The following is a 22,476-nucleotide window of genomic DNA, read 5'->3' on the forward strand; positions in this document are numbered from 1 at the left end:
CTGCAAAGGTGATAACGTCTGTAGGGCAGACCGAGGCACCAGAGACCAAGTATCCCCCTTGCGTGTGCACGTGCGCGCGAGCACGAGTGCGCGCGCTCTGTTGGGGTTCAGGCAGCCACCTGTCACTCACGGGGGGCGGAGGGGCGCGCGGGAGGACGCAGAGGGGGCGGGGCGGCCGGCTGCTGCAGCCTTAGAGAGACGCGTTAATCCCCACCTCCGCCGTGCCCGGGCCGCCGCCGCCCGCCGATTGGTCGCCCTTTGCTCCCTGACCTCCCCGCAGCCTCGGAAGCCGCCGCTTCCTGCTCGGGTACGGCACGGTACTCCCGGCCCCGGGCGGAGCTTGGCGCCCGGAGTGGGAGCGCGCGCCGGAGAAGGGGCCGCGCCGCGCCGCGCCGCGCCCTTCTCCTTCCTCCGCTCCGCCCCGGCGCGCCCCGCCCGCCCGCCGGCCCCAGGCAGCACTCGCGAGCAGCGGCTCCGCGGCCGGCGGCCGAGTGAGGAGAATGCGGCGGCGCTCGCGGATGCTGCTCTGCTTCGCCTTCCTGTGGGTGCTGGGCATCGCCTACTACATGTACTCCGGGGGCGGCTCCGCGCTGGCCGCGGGCGCGGACGGCGGCGCCGGTGCCGGCAGGAAGGTAAGTGAGCACCCGCGGCCCGGCTCCCCGAACCCCGACTCCCCGCCACCCACGCGCCCGGCCCTCTCGACGCCAATGCACCCTGGTCCCCCAATAGGACGTGGCCGCCGGGCACCGCGCGGGGCTCCACGCCCCTCCTGCTCTCCTCTCCGGACCTCGGATCGGGATCTCCGCTCGGGGCCTCCTGCCGAGTCCCCGGGGCAGCGGGTGCACCGGCCCCTCAGCGCTCGCCGGGCTCGGAAGAGGGCCACCGCAGGGCTGAGGACCGCGGACGCCTTTCTCGTAGCCCTCCCTTTTCCTCCGTAGACGTTCTCTCTGCTTCACGTAATTTGAGTCTCCTCCGACCTCCGAAGCCTCATCCCCTTCGGTGGGAAGTTTAGGGGTGCGGGTTTGGGAAATACAAAAGGGGTTGGGGAGGAGGGGAGGGAGAGGCAGGAGAGGCGGCTGCCTTTCTAGCGTGTCATGTACAGTAGGAGAGAGGAGACCAAGTTTCTTTTCAGCCCTTTGATACAAGCCGCTGCAGATCCTCCCCTCTTCCCCCGTGTCACTCGCGTGGGAGGGGGTGCAGTTATGGACTCTACCCCTTTTTCTGCCCAGTCCTCTGGGGGCGGTGGATACAGTCAGCTTGGTGCCGGATAAACGGACTTCTCTGGGCAGAGTAAGCGGGGCCACCTTGCCTCTGCGCTCCAAGTGAGGCCGGCCACTGACAAGCCCCCGACCGTCCCCACCCGGCCTCCGCGTTACGCTCTGCGGGACTCGGCCCCGGCTCTCCCCCGCGCGTGGGTCGTGGTGTCCTGCACTGCCGTGTACCAGTCCCACTCCTCCGATCCGCGGGGATAGTACCTCTTCAAGGAGCGTGTTTCCGACAGGCCCAAGGACCGAGAGATTAGGCCGCGGGGACTGTGTAAGGCACTCTGGACAGCCCGGCTTTTTGGAAGGAAACAGTGCCCAGAGGAGCCCGGACAGCGCGGTTCTGCGCTTCTGGGCGGGGAGGGCTCTTGACTGTGCACATGTTGCCTGGCGGTGTTTGGTGGTTAATAGGTTTTGAAAGCAGCAGTATCTTTTCCAAAATCCTGTAATCCCCATTATTGTGACGTTTAGTGTCACCACCAACCCAGGCAGTTCTGAGTTAATAGAGGTGGACCATGAGTTGGGCTGGAACCAGAGAATGTCACAAGCAGAACAGGCATAACTGTGGTTGAACAGACTTTAGCCTTAAAGTCTAGCCTGTAAATATCAGCGTTGAATTTGGCTTCTTCAGAGGTTTCCTTCTTTTCCTTTCTTTCCTTCCTTTACTTCCTTCATTTTTAGCTGAAAGTGTTAGGTGGAGGTAGGTGTCTTATTTGATTCTTGGTACATTTCATGGGTTTGCGTTATCTAATGATGCAGAAATGAAAATAGTTTTTTCATGTACTGATTTGACCTGGCTTGGTTCTGCGCTGACAGTGTACTCTTAGCTCTATTCTCTCTCTCTCTCTCTCTTTTAATGCAGAAAACTGTTGTATGTATACATGAAATCTCCACTTATTCTTGAATGATAAAGAGACAGTGCACCCAGTAGAAGCAGTGCAGCTGTTCCCATAGTGAAAACTATGGTCATGTTAAATTGGAATTATTTCCAAGGTACTTCCCAGGAAACTGCTTTGGCGGGTCCACATAGCCCGGTGTGCTGGTGAGACCTGGCAAAACTTTGTTATTCATACTAAAAAAACCCAAATAAGCCATTCTTGGTATTTCTTTTTCCTTCGTTTGTCATCATTAGCAGATTTGATTAGAAGTAGCAACAGTGTGACCATACCATCTGCCTAGGCTGGATTCCCCCTGGTGGGTGGGCTTCAGCTAGTGGCTGGTGTTTGGGGGGGGTTCTTCCCTGTTGACCTCTGAAGTGTGATCCTTAGTTTAGAAGAAAACATTCCAAGAACTTCTTGTGGACTGGCACTAGGAAGGTACAAAGACCATGTAGAAAAAAATGTGTGGGAAATGAATGACTATACATTCATTGGTGATTTGGGATTCTGTTCTTTCTGTCAACCAACCATAAAATTTAATCCTAGCCCTAAAATGGTTTAGTGATTTGTGGGTTGAGGAAGAGGTGTGTAAATGCTGTGGCTATTGAAATTGCAGAAAGAAGACTCATGAGCTTAGTGTGGTGGATCCTGCCATAAAAATGGAAGTCCTGAGCCTTTCTGGAGGGGATGAATAAAACCCTGCTTTCCTGAATTTAATAATCTACAGTATAAAACGGCACAGTCTTCCTTCTTTCTGAATTGTTTCTATGGACTTAGAGACTGGAAAGTCTCTTCACATTTAATTTATTCTCACGATAAAAGGAAATATGTAGTAGTATTTTTAGCTTGTAAAGTATGGACATAAAAAGATAATGTGATATGCATGTGCAGACAGAATTTAAATACTAACTATAGTGTTTTAGATGTAAGTGGACTTATATTTCTGCTTGAGTCAAGGCTCTAATTCCATAGTGAGCAGATTTCTTTGCGCCCTGACATTTTTTACAGAGCACCAGGCTTTAGTATTAGGCTTTGGGTGATTATCTGTCTAGTATTCCTGCTGCTTCAGCATCCTAGCCTGGGCTCATCACTGTGTCCTACCTGTTAAATAACTCATCTCAGGACTGTTATTCTCCGTGTGGTAAAACCCAGAAAGCCAAGTAACCTCAGATTACTGACTTAATAAACTAAACTGGAGCCTGTACTGAAAACCAACCCAGGACCAACGCTGAGGTTCAGGGGTGTGCTCAATTTTGCATCATATTGTTTAAAATTCTATTGCATTTACATCTGTATAGATCCCTCCACTCTCCATAGTTTGCTTTTCTCCCTGTAAATTGATGATTTGCACTTCAAGAATGCCTTTCCTTTGAGCATGTTAAATGCTTTAAATTTTTAATCATGTTAAGTCTCCCCTGAGCCTTGGTATGTTGGCAGTGGATGGAGCAGCAGAACAGAGGAAAGGATTTCTGGTGAAGTGAACCTGCTTCTGGGTAAAATGTGGCTGTTTAGGATGGGAAGGTGAAAGGAAGGGTTTTCCAGCCTGGGAAGGATGATCCTTGGCTAAGGGAAAGCGATAGCTAGAGCCAGACCAAGGGCCCAGGCAGCCCGTTCCCTTCCCATCAGACTTACTCGATGGGAGCTAGGTGCTTGCAGCCCTTCCTCTGGGGGTCTAAGGGTGGAGGATTTGGGGCATGACCTTGTAGGAAGTACTGGGGAGTAGGGGGTCCTCTTCTTGGACTGGTAAGGGACTTCATTTGGCTGGAGCATGGTACTTGTATAGGGGAAAATTAGGGTGTAAAATTGGAGAAGTTGGGAACAAATTATAGAGGGCTTCGAATGACAAGCTGACATTTTCGTGTTTAATTTGGTTGATTATAGGGAACAATTTTTTTTTTTTTTTTGCTGGGTAATGGATCTTCAAATGAAGAGGAATGGCACAAATCTCTTTATTGGCAGTGAGTGAGAGTGATTTTTAGTAACCATTGCTCATTTGCTGACCCCTCTAACCCTCAGTGTTCTCTTCTTCACAGTGGGGTAATCATCTTTATTTTCTGGCAGAGAACTAAATGCCATTAGCAGGTCCTGGCCAATAATAGGTACTGAATAAATGGTATGGGTGGAGGACAAAAAAATAGGAAAAGTCTAAATATTCCCTTGGAAACACAGTGAACCAGGAATCGTGTGTGTCTTCCTAATTTCTGGAAAATTATTTTTGTTTCTTTTTTTTTTTTCCCAATCCCTCATTCATTCCTTCAAGATTTGGTTGGTTCATTTGGGCTTGTTCTATGAACCTTGAATGACAGTAGAACTGCCTTTTTAGGAAGTGGTCCAGACCTCATTCATCCCAGTTCCTATACCCTGCTGTGGTATCAGAGTGGCATTCTGGTCAGTGGGCAGCCAGCAAGAAAGTAGACTGAGAACACAACCTTCTGTGGTGGCTGTGTACACATCGGCGTGTCACTGTGGATCTGCCTCTAAGTGGAGGTCTCCTGCGGTGATGGGGCTCTGCCTGCTCCCCACCCAGGTGCTGGGCTCTCCTGTCCCTGCAGCCTTGTTTCTCCTTGAGTGATGGCTGTCATCACTCAAGAGTGCATAGTTCGAGATTGAACACGAGGCTGTCACATGCTTTAATGGGCACCAGCAGGTCTGTGAGCATGCCTGTGGGTGGATGTGAAGAGGGGGACTCGTACCACACCCTGCCACCTATAATCAGTTTGGTGTTTAAAGAAATTCTATTTGAAGTGAGTTTGAGATTGGGGTAAGGAAGGCAGTAACAAGGGAAGATGTTGTAAAGCTGGAGATGCTGACACACTGGCATTGTAATATAAACTTTCTCTAAAGAAAACAAAGTTTCCATATTTTGGAGTATGGTGTGGCTTCCTCAGGGTGCTCCAACATAGTGGAAACAGATTGTGACTGATAAACAGTGCAAAAATAATGAGCTCTTCCCTTAACCCTCCAGCAGAAAGGAGAAAGAAGCTGCTTGTACCTAGCATGGAGTGTGGTAAGCTTGCTTGGGCTCTGGCAACCTTAGGGTGAATGAGGGAGGCCCAGGAAGCTGTTTAAGGCTGTGTGGAGGCTTCAGGCACTCCATAAACCTTTCCACTCCGGAGAGTGGTGGGTGCCCACTTGGATCAGAAGAAGAGGTGTAAAGAGAGGAGAGGTGGTCAGAAAAGTGATTGGGGCTGGGAGACATACATTTATATACGTACATAATTTCTCATCGCTGCCATTCGTGTTTCTCAGATCTTTTGGGAGAAGGAAGTCAGTTTGAGAAGACATCAATTTCAGAGCAGGGGGTGCTGTGCAGCCTAACTTCTAGCAAATCCTGAGGCAGTTGTCTTAGTGAAAGGAGGGGTGGGGACTGCCAGGGCAGAGACACAGGCGCACGCAGAACTAACTGAGGTTAGTTCTGGCTGAGGTCCCTGGAAGAAGGCAGGGTATTCTTGGGAGAAATTTGAAGTCTCCTAGCTGGACCAGCAGAATTCCTGGGGTAAGAAACCAGCCAAGCCTGGCCATGCACATCCCCGTTTTACTTGTGTGAACCCTGGTCTGGAAGGTATCTTTGCATGGATGATGGTGAGACACACAAGTCGATGGATATCCAACTGGAGACACATGCAGCCACACAGGTTAACGCAGCAAGGTTCTTCCATACCGGCTGCTAAATAAATGCTGCTCTCTCTAGACACCCCCATTGCCCTGCTCCCTCAGCTGCCCTGGTCTTCCCTGAGGATTCCTTCTCCATGATCAGCAACTAAGGAGTTGACACCTGCCACCAGTGGGATCTGATAGACCCTGCCTCCATGCCCGCGCTCGTTGAGTACCACTCCAGTGATTGTGCCAGAGGGTTGAAGGAGCTGTCATCTGGGTCGCATTCCCGTGACCTGAAAGATCTCCTTTCCCCTTGATTCTCTGTTGCTTCTCGTGCTCCTTGGTTCCCTGCTGTGGTTGGATCCTTGCCTCCAGACTGCTTTACAACCAGGTTTATTACTGAGGACTTCTTGGCACTCCCATGAGCAAACCCTCCTGGGTGGGTTCCAGGATAGGCTGGCTGACAAGGAGCCCTCCTCCAGTGAGACTTATATTGAAAACGTCGGTACTTGCTCTCCGGCCAACTCTTGTGCCCTCAGAGTAGAACTTAGTCTTGCTGTCTTAGCTAGTGTGAAGGTTCTGACCTGTGGCCATGTGCTTGACCTTAAGGATTTAACCCAGGTGTGGAAGTACCAGGAAGTTCCTGTCCATTTCACTTGCCCAGTCAAGAGAATGTGCACCACCCTTCTCCTTTCTGATCATGTGCCCATTTCTAGGAAATAAAAACTGGCTGGGGAGCTAACAAGTTAACTCCTCTCTTCAGGCAAGCCCTAGGGCAGGTGGCTCTCCACTTCTGCTCACACTCCCTCTGCAGGACTGGTCAGACACTTAGCATTTTCGAATTTAGTCATGGCCAGTGTGATGAGTCTGGGAAATGTGTCATCTTAAGCAGGTTGTTTTTTAGCATTTGAAATGTGGACAGCAGTGATTGATCAGGGCTAGACCATCGACTGTGAGACTGGTCACATGGTCTTGTTCCAGGGCTTGCAGTGGGAAAGCTGTCCTTGGCTTTGGGAGTTTGGCACCTCATGTCCTATGAAGCCACTGCAGAGGGGTGGCTACCCAGAATGTAAATCTGGATGGTCACTTGTGGTCCAGCCTGCTTTGTTGGGCCACCCGCCCTGGTGACTGTTCCCTTCACCTCTGCCCTCCTGGGAGCCTCTCTCAGGCCCCTCCTGCTGGCCACCTGTCCTGCTGGCGCTAGTGGTTTCCTGCCTGGGGACCCTTTGGGGAGTGGATTGGCTGGGATGGTTGGGGATAGAGTTGCTGAGTTCCCAGAGCCCAAATCAGGACATGTTTTGGCAGAGACAGGGGTACTTAAGGGCAGTAGTGGCTCTACTTCAGAGTTCTCAGCCTTGACCCAGTTGACATTTTGAGCTGGGTAATGTAACCATTGTGTGGAGCTGCCCTGTGTGTTGTAGGGTGTTAGTAGCTTCCCCAGCCTCCACCCATTAGATCAGGGGTCCCCAAACTACGGCCAGCGGGCCACATGCGGCCCCCTGAGGCCATTTATCCGGCCCTCGCAGCACTTCCGGAAGGGGCACCTCTTTCATTGGTGGTCAGTGAGAGTAGCATAGTTCCCATTGAAATACTGGTCAGTTTGTTGATTTAAATTGACTTGTTCTTTATTTTAAATATTGTATTTGTTCCCGTTTTGTTTTTTACTTTAAAATAAGATATGTGCAGTGTGCATAGGGATTTGTTCATAGTTTTTTTTTTATAGTCCGGCCCTCCAGCGGTCTGAGGGACAGTGATCTGGCCCCCTGTGTAAAAAGTTTGGGGACCCCTGCATTAGATGCTGGAGTAACCCCCACTCCAGCTCTGACAACCAGCAGTGTCCACAGGCATTGCCAAGTCTCCCCTGGAGGCAGAATAGCCCCACCCCATTAAGAACCCCTGTTGTGGTCGGTGTTAACTCAAATATCTTTTTTTCTTCCTGCCACCTTTATGGTTAGATCTCCGCAGGGCAGGCTGGCCTTTGTGGGGTCTGGGGTGGGCCCCTGGGAAAGAGTTTTAACTTAATAAACACATGATTAGCATCCCCTATGTGCCAGGCATAGTCCTAATGCTTTACAGATATTAACTTGTTTACTCCTCACAGTAGCCCTTTTAATTTTCCGCTTTCACTGATGAGGACTACAGCACAGAGAGGTTGAGCACTTTTCCTGAGGTCACAGAGCTAGCAGTGGATGGCAGACTAGGGATTTCTGGTGGGAGAAATCTCCCCTGGGCCTTCGGAGGCAGTGGGCCTTGTCTGCAACGTGAGGGCTTCTGCCAGCCAGCAGTGAGGGCGCTGCTTGCTCTTGATGCCCAGGCTGCCTGTGCCTGCTGCATCGGCCATGCCCTTATCCTGTGCCCCTTGCTGTCACCTTCCGAGATGGAGTGGGGGCAGGTGGCACACATTGTGCTCCAATGATGGTGTTGGTCCATTTTGCATTTTCATTTTATCTTTGGCTCTGTGAGATGTTCTCTGTGTTTATCCTTCAGGCATGTGCCTGTCTGAGACAGCGTTCCTGTCTCGGCGGTCCTCGGTGGCCCCCATCAGGGGCAGGATGGAAACAGGCTCTGGTCTCTTTCATTCCTTCTTTCAAAGAGTATTTCTTGAGCTCCTGCTCTGTGCCAGGCACTATTTGGGTATCGTATCTGGGATATGGCAGTGAAAACAACAGACAAGTATCCCTGCCTTCGTGGAACTTTCATTCTAGGGGGAGGGAGACAAAGACGTGATCAATAAGTAAATTGATAAGGTGTGAAAGAAGGAGTGAAGTGCCATGGAGAAAATAGAGCAGGGCAGAAGTTAGGAGCTGGGTGGGGGTGGGAGGGTTGTAGTGTGACAGTGCTGGGCTTGAGGTTTGAGCACGTTCCAGTGTCAGGCAGGTGAGCCCTGATGTCTGGCGTCCCTGGTGCTGTCATCTCTGCACATTGCTGTGGGTGATGGGGATGTTGATTCCTGCAGGAAGCCACATTCCTGGTGTTGGTAGCATCTACCTGGTGATCTCTGCATTCCTCGGTTTGTTTTTCTAAACACATGAGCCAGTTTTATTTCCTGAAGGTTGTTGCATTTGGTTTGTTGGTGGCAGAGTCTCTCCATCACGTGGAAATCTTGGGTCTTGTCTCCTTATCTACACAGTGTGTCCTGGGTGACGTGTGTATTCATCCTAGTGAGCACGGTACCCGTCCTCCCACAAGCCCCGTCCCTCCTGCAGACTGGGCTGCTTGAGCTGCCTGCAGGTTAATTTGTGCATTGACTTAGAATATGTTTGTGGAACAGTCTCGTTGTGTGATTTCTGAGCTGATATCTAGGATGTGCTAAGTTCGACCGGGGAAGCATCTGTTGTCCGTTGATAGACATGCTATTAAATCACATCGCACATTTGTAGTGCTTTCCATATGCATTATCATTTAATGAGAAATTCTTGCTGGTGTCCGTGCCTCTGCTTGGCACAGAATTTCCCTGGTGCTGTCATCTCTGCACATTGCTGTGGGTGATGGGGATGTTGATTCCTGCAGGAAGCCAGAGGTCAGAAGCCTGCCTGGCTTTCGAGAGCTTGTTCTTGGCAATGTGGGTGACGTTGAGGCTCTGTGATCATAGCAACCTGCTCACAAAAATTAGGGGATATGTCAAAATGAATATAAAGAAATAAAATATCCCCTAATTTTTGTGAGCAGTATATTTGTGGGAAATAAGGCGGACATGCGACTTCACTGCCCATAGCCACTCTAGGGAAGTGGAACGGTGCAAAATTGCAGGTCCTTCTGGTTCTCAAGTGATAGCATGCAGCTGCTTTTCACAGAAGCTGTTGGCATTTATGAGGGTCATTAGGAGCTTTATGAGGTTATGTACTGTGCCTCTAGCATGTTTCTGGACAAAACAGCTGGACCATTACAGGAAGGCAAAGGAAAGGTAATTGTAAAGAATTTCAGACTGGAGAGCAGCTGCTGAAGTTTTTCGTCTGCCTCCAAGGCTGGTCCAGGAGGTGAGTGCTGTTTCTCCTGAAAGGGTGCCGCTCTGGACTGATGACCCACTGCAAATGAAAGGTCTGTCTCAGCCGAGTCATCCTGGGAGAGCTTGAGGAGCTGGGGCAAATTAAAGGCCGGTACTTCGGAGATGCCCATAAATTACGTACCCTGTTATCAGGACTTGGTAAGTGGGAGTGACTCTTGTGTTGGAGGATCTGTGTGGCTGTCCTGGAGGAAGAGCTGGCGGGCCCAGCATGGGATGCCTTCTGGTCTGATTGTCTTGGTTCTTCCTGCCTGAAGGGCTTTCCCATTGACCTAGAGTTTGAGCTTTTTTTTTTTTTTTTCTGAAGCTGGAAATGGGGAGAGACAGTCCAACAGACTCCCACATGCGCCCGACCGGGATCCACCCAGCATGCCCACCAGGGGGCGATGCTCTGCCCTTCTGGGGCGTCGCTCTGTTGCGACCAGAGCCACTCCAGCGCCTGGGGCAGAGGCCAAGGAGCCATCCCCAGTGCCTGGGCCATCTTTGCTCCAATGGAGCCTCGCTGCCGGAGGTGAAGAGAGAGACAGAGAGGAAGGAGAGGGGGAGGGGTGGAGAAGCAGATGGGCGCTTCTCCTGTGTGCCCTGGCAGGGAATCGAACCTGGGACTTCTGCACGCCAGGCCAACGCTCTACCACTGAGCCAACCGGCCAGGGCCCGAGTTTGAGCTTTTGCTCTGTGATCTTCAAAAGGCTTAGCAGTCTTTCTCTCTTTCCACTTCCCACTCTCATCCTTCAATGTCCTCTGAACCAGTAAGCTCACCCACTTGTATTACTTCCTGTCTCACCTGATGGTCACTGATTTCCTCATGTCTGGGATACACCTTTTTACCATCAAGCCTAAGATGCCACTATTTGTAGAACTGTTGTTTTATGTACCACTAGAAAAGAAAGAAAAACAACACTGTCCATTGAGCTGTATCACAATGGTTTCTCTATCAGTTAACATTTTTATTTTCTACGTGTTTAAAGAACTCTTTTAGACTTAATTAGACATTGACTTTTCTACATATCACTCCTGTGCATAGATAAAAAGGAAAATGTATCTGAAATGGATTGGGTTAGGTGTTCCTAACACTTTCTTGGTGCCTACTTTTTGACTCAGATATTTGAGCCTGTTTTCTTCAGATGAAGTGATCTCCTATGCCACCAGGATTTTTGGTGATGCGGCATTTCCTAAAAGATGTTCGTAAAAGCGCTAAGAGACCTGGGTTCTGGACTCTTAACGTAGCTTGGCACTTCTGTAGAGTCAGGCAACTTTTGACTTTTCTGGGAATTCTGCCTGACTCTTCAGTTCACCATCCATGTCTGTCCCACTCGGTTTGGTTTCTATGGATTACAGGTACTTTATTGTTTCAGGGATTTTCTTCTGGCCACTGATATGTGCCCTGCAGGCTTTGCTGCCAGTGTGTTGTGTATTCAGCAGGTGCATCATGGCCCTTCCTGGCCCATGCCGTCCACTGTGGGATGCATCTTGATTGCATGTTAAACTGTGGAAGAAACCATGCTGTTAGAATTGAGTTAGGTTTTTTTTTTTCTCATGTGTTAGCTTACTCACCTTTCTCCTTGATAAAGGAGGAGGGTGGCTCTCATTGAAACATGTACATCTGCATCTGTTCACTCCCAACACCCAGAACCCTTGTAAATGGAAGTCCTTCCTGCTTTTTATTGTTGAGAGATAAGCCGCTAAGAAGCATGAACCCATTCAGAAATGTTTTTGAGCATTTTCTCTCAATGTGTTACCCTGTTGAGTTCTGGGATCTGCTAGTGATGAGCAGGATACTCTATCTTTCTGGGCACTCACAATAACTGAACAAACCAATGGGAGAAAGTCTTTAAACAAGTATCTAATGGTAAGTTGAGTAGGAACTGGACAGTAGATAAAATTTAAGGCATTATCACTGATTTTATTAGTTGCAATAATGGCATGGGAGTTATGTTTTTTGAAAATCCTTATCTTTTGTAGGTACAAACTAAAGTATTTTTGGATGCAATATCATGTCTGGGGGGTAAATTACGGGGAACAAGACTGGCCTGATGTGTTGTTGAAGTTGACTAGTGGGTATGTAGGGTTCCTCATATTTTTGTGTACTTTTGAAATTTTACTAAAATAATTTTAAAAGTTTCTAGATGTATGCAGCTTAAATTAGCAAACCAGCTGAAAACTAGTACAGTATTCTTGGAAAACAGTTTAACGTCTTTGTGATAGGGTTTGTAAAAGGTTTCTGCTCCCAGTTTCCAGTGTGCAGTGGGATTTCCCCTGCACCACCAGGCAGTGGTCTGTCATCAGCTGGGTGTCCTGCAATTCACTCCTGTCCTGATGCCATCTACCCAGAGAGAGCATCAGATCCCACGGGCTCAGTCCTACAAGATCACCTCTGGTCCAGCTGCCAATTGCAAGTCCAGATTGTTACCAGTGTTTCTGACCTACTGTCTATAAATCAGAGGTTCTCAGCAAACCCATGTACTGACTAGATTACCGAGATATTCCAAAGGCTGTTAAAGGATACACTGAGCAAGGTCCCAAATAAAGCAGCTTCTGTCCTCATGGAGCTTGGCACGATGGCATGTGGAAGTGTTCTGGTTCCCTGATGTGGAAGCTCTGTGAACTGTCTCCTTTGGGGATTGGAAGTTTCATTCCAGAGGCACAGTTGGCCATTGTGATTGATTTGCCCTCCAATCCCTCCCCCTTCTCGGAAATCAGGTTGGGACTGAAAGTTTCACCCTCCTTGGTTCCCCTGGCAACTAGTCCCCCACCCTTAGATGTTCTCCAAAAGTCACTTCACTAGCATAAACCCAGGTGTTATAAATTATAACAAGACACCCATTTCACATTTACATCCTGAAGTGGTTTCAGTAACTGAGGACAAGAGACCAAATGTGACAAAAGATGTCCCTGTTGCTCTTAGCGCTATTCCCAGCATTTTGGGAGCTATGAGCCAGGAACTATGGATGGTGTCCAAATATATAATTCATTATAAATCATATTGCTGTCAGTAAACTTGTACCCTAGCATCCTGTAAATTCTGTAATTTAGGAATATCCAGTGATGGTGCTTTTCAGAGGATGCTTCAGAGCTGCCTAAGATCCTGAGTTGTCACCATGTCACCGGGAGAATATTCTTACATTTGGTACCATTTCTTCTGTAAGAATTATCTCAATTCTTTGGAAATTGCTAATACTGATGAACATTTTGGTTGTGCAGTATCAGTGTAGGTGGTCTGTGAGATCGCTTACACTTAACCAGACTGCCCAGTGGCCCAGAGACCCTGTCACCCACCAGTTTGCTGTCAGTGTTTTATTATGTTGACTACCCCGTTCTCATTTGACTGGCACGTGGAGGGCAGAAAGCATGTCTCTGTTCAGTCTTTCTGCTCGCTTTTCTCCCACTCGTCTTGGGCAGTTTGGCTTGCTCTCATAAACGATCCATTAAGGCGCTGTGGTGATCTGGGAAGCTGGGGTGGCAGACCTTTAATAAATATGTGCTGTTCCTTTCTGTTTCTCCAACCAGATGTCATTGCTAAAGCCTCACATTTTAAATTGTATTTGTCAACGAGAGATTTTCGACATGTATATGGTACTGCATATTTTCTGTAAGATACAATTTGAGACTTATACTTGATTTCTGTCAGCCTCATCAGTGAGATGCCCAAAACGGTTAGAGCCATTGCTGACTTGTGTTTATGTCAATGCGCCTGGCAGATTGGTGGGAGCTTCCCGCAGCACACAGTTTCTGGTGGGCCCCAGTGTTGTTGACGTGCACACAGGTCACACAGGAGCAAGGGGGAGGGGACTGTAACATTTTTCCACTACCAAAAAACCAGCTTCGGAGCAGGTCCTAGTTTTTGAGCCTTTGTCCCTGAATCATCAGCAAACTACAAATGGCAGGTTTCTCTGTTGTGATGGTGAGTGACAGCTCCAGGACTGGAAGGTGCTGATTACTGGTGCTGGTAATCTGCCAGGGCCTTTATTATTGCAGACTGCTGATGGGGAGCTGGGAGGGGCACCATCTGGGCTTCTGGGTGGTCTGTGCTCCAGGCCCCAGGCTGGGCAGCATGAAAGGGCATACATTGGCTGTTCAGTCCTGATAAACAGGGATGTACCTGTGCAGAGGCTGCGGAGGTGCATTCTCCACCTGTACTTGGGTAGCTGACAGGCTGCACACTGCTTGACAACAAGAAATAGTGTGGGGCATGAAACGTTTACCTCGGAAGGTGGGAGTTGGGTCTCTCTTGTTTTCGAAGGAAAGGAAGGGATGCCCATCCCTGGAGATGAATCTGACCTGGCAGATGTCATTTTGACAGTAGTCTTTGTACTTAAAACATGGATTTTAGTTGAAAATTTTTCTCCCTACCCAGTGATGAGCATGTGGTGGTGTTTTGGCTGCACTGGCCCAGAGGGTATTTCTGATGATCTAATAAGTCTAGTTTTTCACTGCAGCGGTGGAGAATGCTGGGCTTCTGTACCAGTGGCACCAGAGTTGTTTGAAAGTGAAGCTTCCCTCAGTATCTCTGGGCTTTGCTGGGGGGGGAGTGAGCTTGTGTGGAGGGATGGTCTGTGTTCAGGGTCTGAGCTGCCTGCAGAGCTGAGTCTCGATGACTCAAACCCCGTATGTGATGCGGGCTGATTTCCAAGCAAGAGTAGCTCTGCCCACTGAGCCACATAAATGCTGGTGTTGGGTGGGGGTGGGGCTGCCGGGCCAACTTAGTAGATCTGTGTTGGGGCATTTGGAAACCATCTTGCCTGTTCCTGGCTCTGGCCTTGGGGTCTGCCAGGAAGAGTTGGGGCGATGGTGCAGGACAGCTCTTGGCGGGGTAGCTGGCTCTGTGGCTGGGGGATGCATATTGTCGGGGCCATGGACCTAGGTTTGAGTCCTGGCATCTCCAGTTAGTAAATTCAGGCAAGTGACTTAACCTCTCTGTGCCTCAGTTTCCTCATTTATTACCTATCATCGGGATGTTCAGGAAAGAAGAAACCAGGATGGGGCTTGGTACATATGTAAGTGCCAACAGCTGGTTTTGATGTGCACTCTCCTGTTATTCAAGCAGGAGGTTCTAGTGTCCTGAGCTGGATGGGCTTCTCCTACGTGGTTGGCATTCACAAGCTTGCAGACGCTGTTGTGCCCACTGGAGCCAGGCTTCCTGTGCCATGTTTAAACAAACAAGCCTACTTCCCAGAAAGCACCTCCATCTGTATGGACCTGGCGTGCGACCTTCATTTGGGGGGATTGTGAGGACAGGTGGGACTCCTGCCGCCCTTGGTCCTTTATTGGTGAGGAAACTGAGCCCCAGAGAGGGTGTTGAGCTGGTCGGTGTCCCAGGACAGCTGTGTGGGCGCCACGTGGCTGCTGAGTCCTCCTGGGAGAGGAGGCAGGAAGTTGGGGGCCAGAACCCCTCCCCACTGTGTGGTACCAAGGGATTATTTCCCAATTTTACTCCTTCATCTCTTGTAACTTCTCTTTGAAAATGATATTGGGATGTGGTTTTTAACTATGTGACTATATAATTTTATTTTATATTTTTAATTTTTAATTTGTTGTATTGACATGGTTTCAAGTGTCCCACTCCATGTTATATAATTAATTTTTAAACTCAAATTAGGAGGAGGTTTTTTTTCAGTATCTTGAGCTGTTATTATCTGAATATGGTGTGTTATTTGAAAACATTTCCACAAGGTTTTAATTAGTAAACATTCTTTCAGTTTCATTAGTTCAGTTTCTGGCTTGCTCTTGAAACCTGTAGGTGATGACACGTGGAGGATACATTCCTAATTGTGGCAACACAACAAAGCCCCCTGAGGGCTGAGGACCAGCCTGTCAAGGAGCACAGTGTTCCTGCGGTTTCTCTGGCGCCTCTAATTGAGACAACTTCAAGCTAGGTTGCATATGGATAGTGATACCTTGTGATGATGTTAAGAGGAAGGTGCCATGTGAAAGCCTGGTTTGGTTATGATAACTCAGCAGGCCTGGCTATGACATCAGCCCCAGGGTCCTGTCCTGCTCCTTAGCTTCCGTTGGCTCCTCTGGGAGCAGAGGGATAACGGGAGTCGGGGCACTGACCCAGACGGTGGCACCGTGGGTCAGCGAGGGCGCACTCTTGTCTTCCTGCGCGTGCGCTCTGCTTTCTCGCAGGTGCTCCAGGCACTGGCCCGGCTCCTGTGACAAGGGGGCTTGCCTGAGGCAGACCTCAGGTCCGTGGAGACACGATGGTGTGACTCGTTGCACCAGGGAGGTAAGTCAAGTGCAGAACTCCCCGTGGGGGAAAGCTTCCCTTCCTTTGAGGTCTGCGTCCCTCTCGGGCCACGTGGATTCACCCTAGTCCTGGGAAAGTCCTCGTTTCTTCCTGCAAGGTGCTGTGACACTGAGGCCACAAGTGTTTGGGTTACATTTCTAAGATACAGTGTTTGGTTAGGATGCAGTGTATGTTCCCGGGTGCCGAGAGGGAAGTGGAACTAATGGATAAATGGAGTGATGCGTGAACAAGGGGGTGGTCATTTCATGCGTGACTGGCTTCAGGTCCTGCCTTGCCTTTCCAGGTCCATAGACATTGGGCTGAGCCTCTCCTCTCAGGACCTCAGTGGCTGGCCAGCCCACCCCTGGAAGACCCCCGGGTGCTCCGTTTGCTTCACAGTGAGCTCTCCTGTTCCCCCCCCTCGGTGCAGAGCTGGGGAGAGTGTGCTCAGGGACCTTCCCAGTTTTCTGCATTATTTAGCCAGGAAGGGAGTTGTAGCTTTAAGAAGGAGAATTCTGATTCAGAGGTCCATACTCATAGAGGTAATGGACAAAGCCTAGATACCTAGCCATCCAAGCTGACAGTGAGGAAGCACAGAACATAACACATTTAAATGCTAATTAGGCAGCCTGGACAATGGTGCAGGGGAGCCAGGACCAGGGGGCAGGGGAGCAGAGACCAGGGGGCAGGGAGCAGGGAGTGGAGACCAGGGGCAAGGGAGCGGGGACCAGGGGGCAGGGGAGCCAGGCTAAGAGATGACTTTTAAAGGTTGCCTGTGGCAGCATATTGAAATGTTTTAAGGCATTGGTCTTTCCTTTCCGAAGGCTGTCACGTCTGGTAAATGGTGCCCAGATAGTATAGAAGGAACAGCCAGGGTGACAACAGTGGGCACTCAGCGAGTGTATTTGGGGGCTCTGAGTGTGACCAACTAGAAGAACATGTGTATCAAAGTGTTGAAGGTCCCTCTGGGCATCTCTTAGCCCTACCTCTGGGGTGGGGGGGCGACTACCCATCGTGTACCGAGGGATGAGTTGCCTGGGACAAACCAGGAGAAGAGCCCGCCTGTGGGCAGGCCTACTTCTTCTGGGCCAGCCCCCTGGATGTTAGGCTGTGTGCCCCTGCAGTGGGGAGTCTGCATCCCTGGGACTCTGCCGGTTTAGCCGAGAACAAGGCTCACAGTCTCCTGTGGTTCCTGGGCCCCCACCGTGTGCTACTGTCGACACCTCAGACTTCCCCAGTATGCTGAGTATCTCAGTGCAGCTCTGCATCCTGCTATACTGATAGCAACTCCCCTTTCTGCCCTCCTTCCTCCCACAGATACAAACTTTGTGCTGTGCTGGTCCCAAGGGAGGCCATAGGGAGCAAAGCAGTTGTCCTGGGAATGCACATTCTGGGAAGGGTTTGTGGTGAGGGCCAGCAAGCCAGTATCTGAAAGCTAATAGAGCTCCGAGGGGTGCTCAGATAACCATCAGAAAGGGCCAGGGGAGGGGCATTTTGGGGAGAAGTAATGATTGGAAGGATGCAGCCGTGTATATATGGTGGAAGATGGTCCAGGCATGAAGGTCATGTGCAGTGGCCCTAGAGCCAGAATGAACTTGGTGTGCTCAGGCTTCCAAAGGCAAGAAGAAGGGCCCGCCAGTGGAGAGCATGATCGGTGAGTAAGGCATATGTCAGAGGGTGGTCGGGGCATGGTAGGCATTTAGGAATGTATGTGATTGTATTTTCTGGATGGGCTCAGCCCCCAGAACATGGTTGGTGCTCTGTAAAGACTGGTGAGTGAGACGAGGTTCCCACTGGTGGGGTCGCTGTGGTGAGAAGGGCCATGGGCCTGGGCTCAGTGGAGGGTCTGCTGTTGGGGAAACATGCCATATGGTTATAACACATCCTGAACCCTGCTGTCACTCTCCCCGGGGCTGGTCTGCTGGGTGACCTATGCTTGGACTAGCAAGTCATGCTGCCCTTTTTTGCACCGAGTCTCCAGTTTATAGCAGCTCTGGTCTGACACAGGTGGTCACGCTAGGGAGCCACAATCGTTTCTGGGTGCGAACCTATCTTCTCCCCACGTGCCGTGTCAACGTGGCCATGAAGGAGACCAGAGTGGAGTCCCTTCCTCCAGAAATGCTGCGTTACCATCGCAGTCGCACAGGCCCAGCTGGGTGTGCCAGCTGAGCTTCTAAATCGGGTCAGGAACCTATGGCTCGCGAGCCAGATGTGGCTCTTTTGATGGCTGCTTCTGGCTCGCAGACAAATCTTTAATAAAAAAAAAATGTTAAAAATATAAAACATTTTCATGTATTACAAGCCATTCATTTCCTACTGCTCATGTTCATGGTTGCGGGTGGCTGGAGCCAATCACAGCTGTCCTCCGGGACAACACCAAATTTTTATTGGATAATGTATAACGTACACGGGTTGTTGTATGACTCTCACGGAATTACATTTTAAAATATGTGGCGTTCATGGCTCTATCAGCCAAAAAGGTTCCTGACCCCTGTTCTAAATCATTGTGTGGTAATCGGTGGGGTGCTGCTTCACCTGTCTGGGGAGCAGAGGGAGGCTACCGGGATGCTGAGGAGTGGGGGAGGGGTAACAAGCAGTGGAATTATAAATCATGTGTGAGCAGTCCAGGCCCTTCTGGCGGCATTTAGGAAAGAACGTTTCATTATTAACCCTCCTTTCACTGATTCATCATCACAGAATGGTCCTGGATTTAGATGGTAACCGTGGATGTCACCTGGGTGAAGGTGGCTTCTGGGCAGCCTGCCTGTTCTGAAGCTCATGGCTACGGTAGGGAGTAAACCTCTGATGTTCTTTAGTTTATTACATTCTGGAGTTGGGGAAGCGCCTGCTCTGACTGGTGATTCTAATGCTCTCTGCCTTCAGTGACCACTTACAAGATGAAACTGTTGATAGGCCACTGATTTCTGGTGTCAGGGGTTGGAGGTGTGACAGGTCAGTAGGAGGTGGATTTGCCTGTGAGATGTTGGGGCCACTGCTGGCAATACTTGCAGCCCATGTGCAGAGCACACATTCTGTTCACATTGGAGTCAGTGCCCTGAGATAGTTGGATACTCCTTGCTAAGGGAGCAAGCTCTTCAGTAGCTTCTGTTGGAACACTTCCAGCAACCTGTGAAGGGATTGAAGCTAACCTACCAAATTCAGGGAGGAAGGCAGGTGCCACCAGAAATACACTGAGTGATGGGGGATATCTGTCCCCTTTGTGGAATGTAGATAAGCAATAATACATGTTATTCCAGGACTTGGTGTTCTTAGGGTGCAAGAGGAGGAGCTGAGGGACTTACGTTCTCAATTATTTGGAGAGTTTGGAGGTACAGAACAATATGAGACCCTGGAGGATGGCATCTGGGTCATCTGAGCAAGAATTTAGTGAGGGTAGGTGACAGTGCTTAGTGATACGTCCATCACTCTACCCTGGGATGGGAAGTGGTTAGTCTAGCCTTTGGGAACCAGCGGAGCCTGTCCTCCCAAGGACAGCAGCCCACTAGTGGGTTGGGGGTGGAGGTAGGGTGAGGTTGCTGTGGGAACAGCGTGGGGTGAGGGAAAAGAGGGGAGCACAGGGCAGAGGTGAGCCCTGTGGGAGAATTTCCGGTAACATGACTAACTTGCCCTTTGGAGATTAGAGCCTTCTCTCGTTTTACATTTTTTTAGAGGTTTTCTTATTGACCAAGGATGAAAACAGCCTCAGAATGAGCAGATCAGTTTTCTTTGTGTGTTACAGGATTTATTTCTGTTTTTACTACTTGTTCCTCCTCCTCCATTTCACCCAACACAGGACATAACTTTTGCAGAAATGAGGATTCAGTTGCAGACTGAGTCTCCTGGGTTGGCTCTTTTGGAGCAGTTAACGACTTGCTATTAAGAAATGTGTTTGGGACACAGCACTTCCTCCCCAGCTGTGTGTCTGCCATGCTTTGGGGAACACTTCCTGCAGTACTAAGAGTGCTCTGTGGAGAGGTGGTATGAGTGAACCCAGTCTCAGCCCCACTTCCTACTGTGTGTCCTTGGACAAGCACCTTTCTAAGTCTCTTGTTGCCTCCTCTGTTGGTGGAGATCATGATAGGGCCTACTCCCTGGAGCACTGGTACAGGGATTACCTATAATGTTGCCTGTCAGGCACTTACCACCTTGTGCCCAGAAACGTAGGTAGAAAGTTCTGAGTAAGGTGTGTATGTGTGTTCCTTATTTTCTGTCTGCAACTACAGACACATACACCTGTACACATGTGCGTATACACATCTTCCTGGTTGTAAAGGTGTGTATAAGTCATTTCATTAGAGCTGCAAACTTATTTTGAGGAGGTTAGCATACTCTTTGTCCATCCCAGACAGAAACGTGCTTCTCCTGAGAGTGCCCGGAGAAGTGGTGCCCTTCCTGTGTCAGGGACTGCGCAGGCGTCTGCCACAGCCCCTGGCTGCACTGGCCCCAGAGAGAAGGGGCCTGACCTGGTAGGGAGGGCATGCTTGCTTTCCGTATGTGAAGGGCTGCCTCATCTGATGACTAGTACTCATTCCTGAACTTTACAAGTGAAGTGTGTGTGGGGTGAAGGCATTTGCCTGTTGATGCACTTGTTAGTTGCTTCAGTAAAATGAAATTTTGAGGACTGCAGTCACCTCAGATCTTCCTGCTGTGATCTGTCCCCTCTCTTTCTCCCCAAGGTCTTAACTGCTTTTTCTTGAAGCTTGCTTCTTTCTTCCCTTTATACTTCCACACCCCCACCACCCTCTCATCCCCAACCCAAACTGTGGTCCAGTGGTTCTCAGTAAGGCCACTCTGTAGGAACAAATGGGGAGATAAAAAAATACAGATGCCTGGGTCCTACTGCAGACCAATTAGATCAGAATATGTGCTTTAGAGCCGGCTCCCAGTGATCCTTAGGCAGCAGGTTTGGGAACAGATGGTCAGGCAGGCATTATTAAGAGGTGCCATCTTTTGGCAATAACTGCCAACAGTCATGATGGAGTAGTCGCGTGAGGGCCTGGTCTGTCCTGTAGCTTTGAGCTTGACCGTGGCCTGCCTTCTCTTTTGGAATACTTGGCTACATTCAGAGGTGAGCATGGCTGGGTTTGTAATGGTGTGCCATCGAATTACCAAATGATGCTCTTAGTCAAGAGTAGTTCTAGAAGCTCCAAGAAGCCTGCCATTTGCAGTAAGAATAATGAACAACAGCTATGAAAATGACAGTTTATAGCTTAAAGAACGTATCACTTTTCTTACAGGCTCTGGACTGAATGAATATAGGGCGTGGATTGGGGTGTTCAGTAGTCGAGCAATCATGGGTTTTATTTTCCTTTATTATTTCAACCCAGGGTTTTGAGGGAAGAGGTTTGACCGCCTATGTGAGGGACCATGAGGATGTAATTCTCCAGGAGAAGTCATTTCTTTCATGATCTGCTCTGGATCATGCACCAACTGATTGGACATGTTAGGAACTTTACTTTTTCACAATTAGAGGATGCTGACTTTTGCTGTCAAGCTGCCTGTGAGCCACTTACCTTCTGGGGAGAAATCAACAATGCTGTTTCCTCAGGTCTGACCTGGAACTTGTGGGTGGTGTGGGTTGGCCCACACGGTGTTTGTTTGCCTCGCAGGGAGAGGACCCTCCAGCCACACTCTGTCCTCCTCTCCTTGCAGGTGTGGGCTTTAAGAAGGATCTGGTGTGCCAGTTGAGGTAGAGTTGGGGGGAAGGGGTTTAGGTTTAGGGTGCTTCCTAGGGTCCTGGAGAGAGAGAGAAACAGACAGACATATACACACACACATACTTTTGTGGAAATAGTCAAGGCTACAATGATTATTTTCTTTAAAAGACCTGGTAAGTTTTCCAGTGTGTAAATCTCAAGTAGCCAGACTTGGGTTAACATAAGAGAGGACACGGAGCCGTTTCGGGCCAAGCTGTACCAGAGAGAGTATCGCCAGGCATCTAGGCTCTCACTCTGGGTTTTATCGGTTTGGAAACTCAATTTTATTAGTTCACCAAGGAAGTTATTAATCAGAAACTGGGGTTTTCACGACCCAGAATTGTAGGCTGCTGGTAAACAGGCACGCGGCCCGTTAGTTGGTGGGGAACACGGTTCATTGGGAGCAGGCTCCTGGGTGCAGTGCTCAGGAGACACAGCCCTGCGAGGGAGCAGCTCCATCTTCCAGGGCGCATTCCCTCAGTCTGTGGGAGTCTGATGAATTGGCCTCCAACATTCTGGGGATATTTCTGTGTATAGAATCAATATCTTCTCCCTAGGGTAGGGATGGAGATTAATTTTTCAAAGCAAACCAATGTGCAGTTTATTAAACTCGTGTCTCCGCTCCAACCTTCTAGACCAGCGGTTCTCAACCTGTGGGTCACGACCCCGGCGGGGGTCAAACAACCAAAACACAGGGGTCGCCTAAAGCCATCGGAAATTTTTATAATAAATATGTATTTTCCTGTATTTTTCTGAAGCGGGAAACGGGGAGAGACAGTCAGACAGACTCCCGCATGCGCCCGACCAGGATCCA

The 22,476-nt window shown here is 49.6% G+C and overlaps 1 protein-coding gene across 3 annotated transcripts in view; it reads left to right on the forward strand.

Annotated features, from left to right (window-relative positions):
- The first annotated feature begins 319 nt into the window (after positions 1–319).
- GALNT2 (polypeptide N-acetylgalactosaminyltransferase 2) overlaps positions 320–22,476 on the forward strand; it is a 222,721-nt gene continuing 200,564 nt past the window's right edge. For 2 of the 3 annotated variants that reach the window (XR_010751235.1, XM_066383635.1), the window contains exon 1: positions 320–632. Coding sequence is in view for 2 of the 3 variants with exons in the window: in XM_066383635.1 (XP_066239732.1) it covers positions 501–632 (132 nt within the window). In the remaining variant the exon portion in view is untranslated. The remainder of the gene's footprint in view (positions 633–22,476) is intronic. The other variant, XM_066383637.1, reaches the window with a different exon arrangement.

The sequence above is a fragment of the Saccopteryx leptura genome, chromosome 1, assembly GCF_036850995.1.
Source record: "Saccopteryx leptura isolate mSacLep1 chromosome 1, mSacLep1_pri_phased_curated, whole genome shotgun sequence".
NCBI lineage: Eukaryota > Metazoa > Chordata > Mammalia > Chiroptera > Emballonuridae > Saccopteryx > Saccopteryx leptura.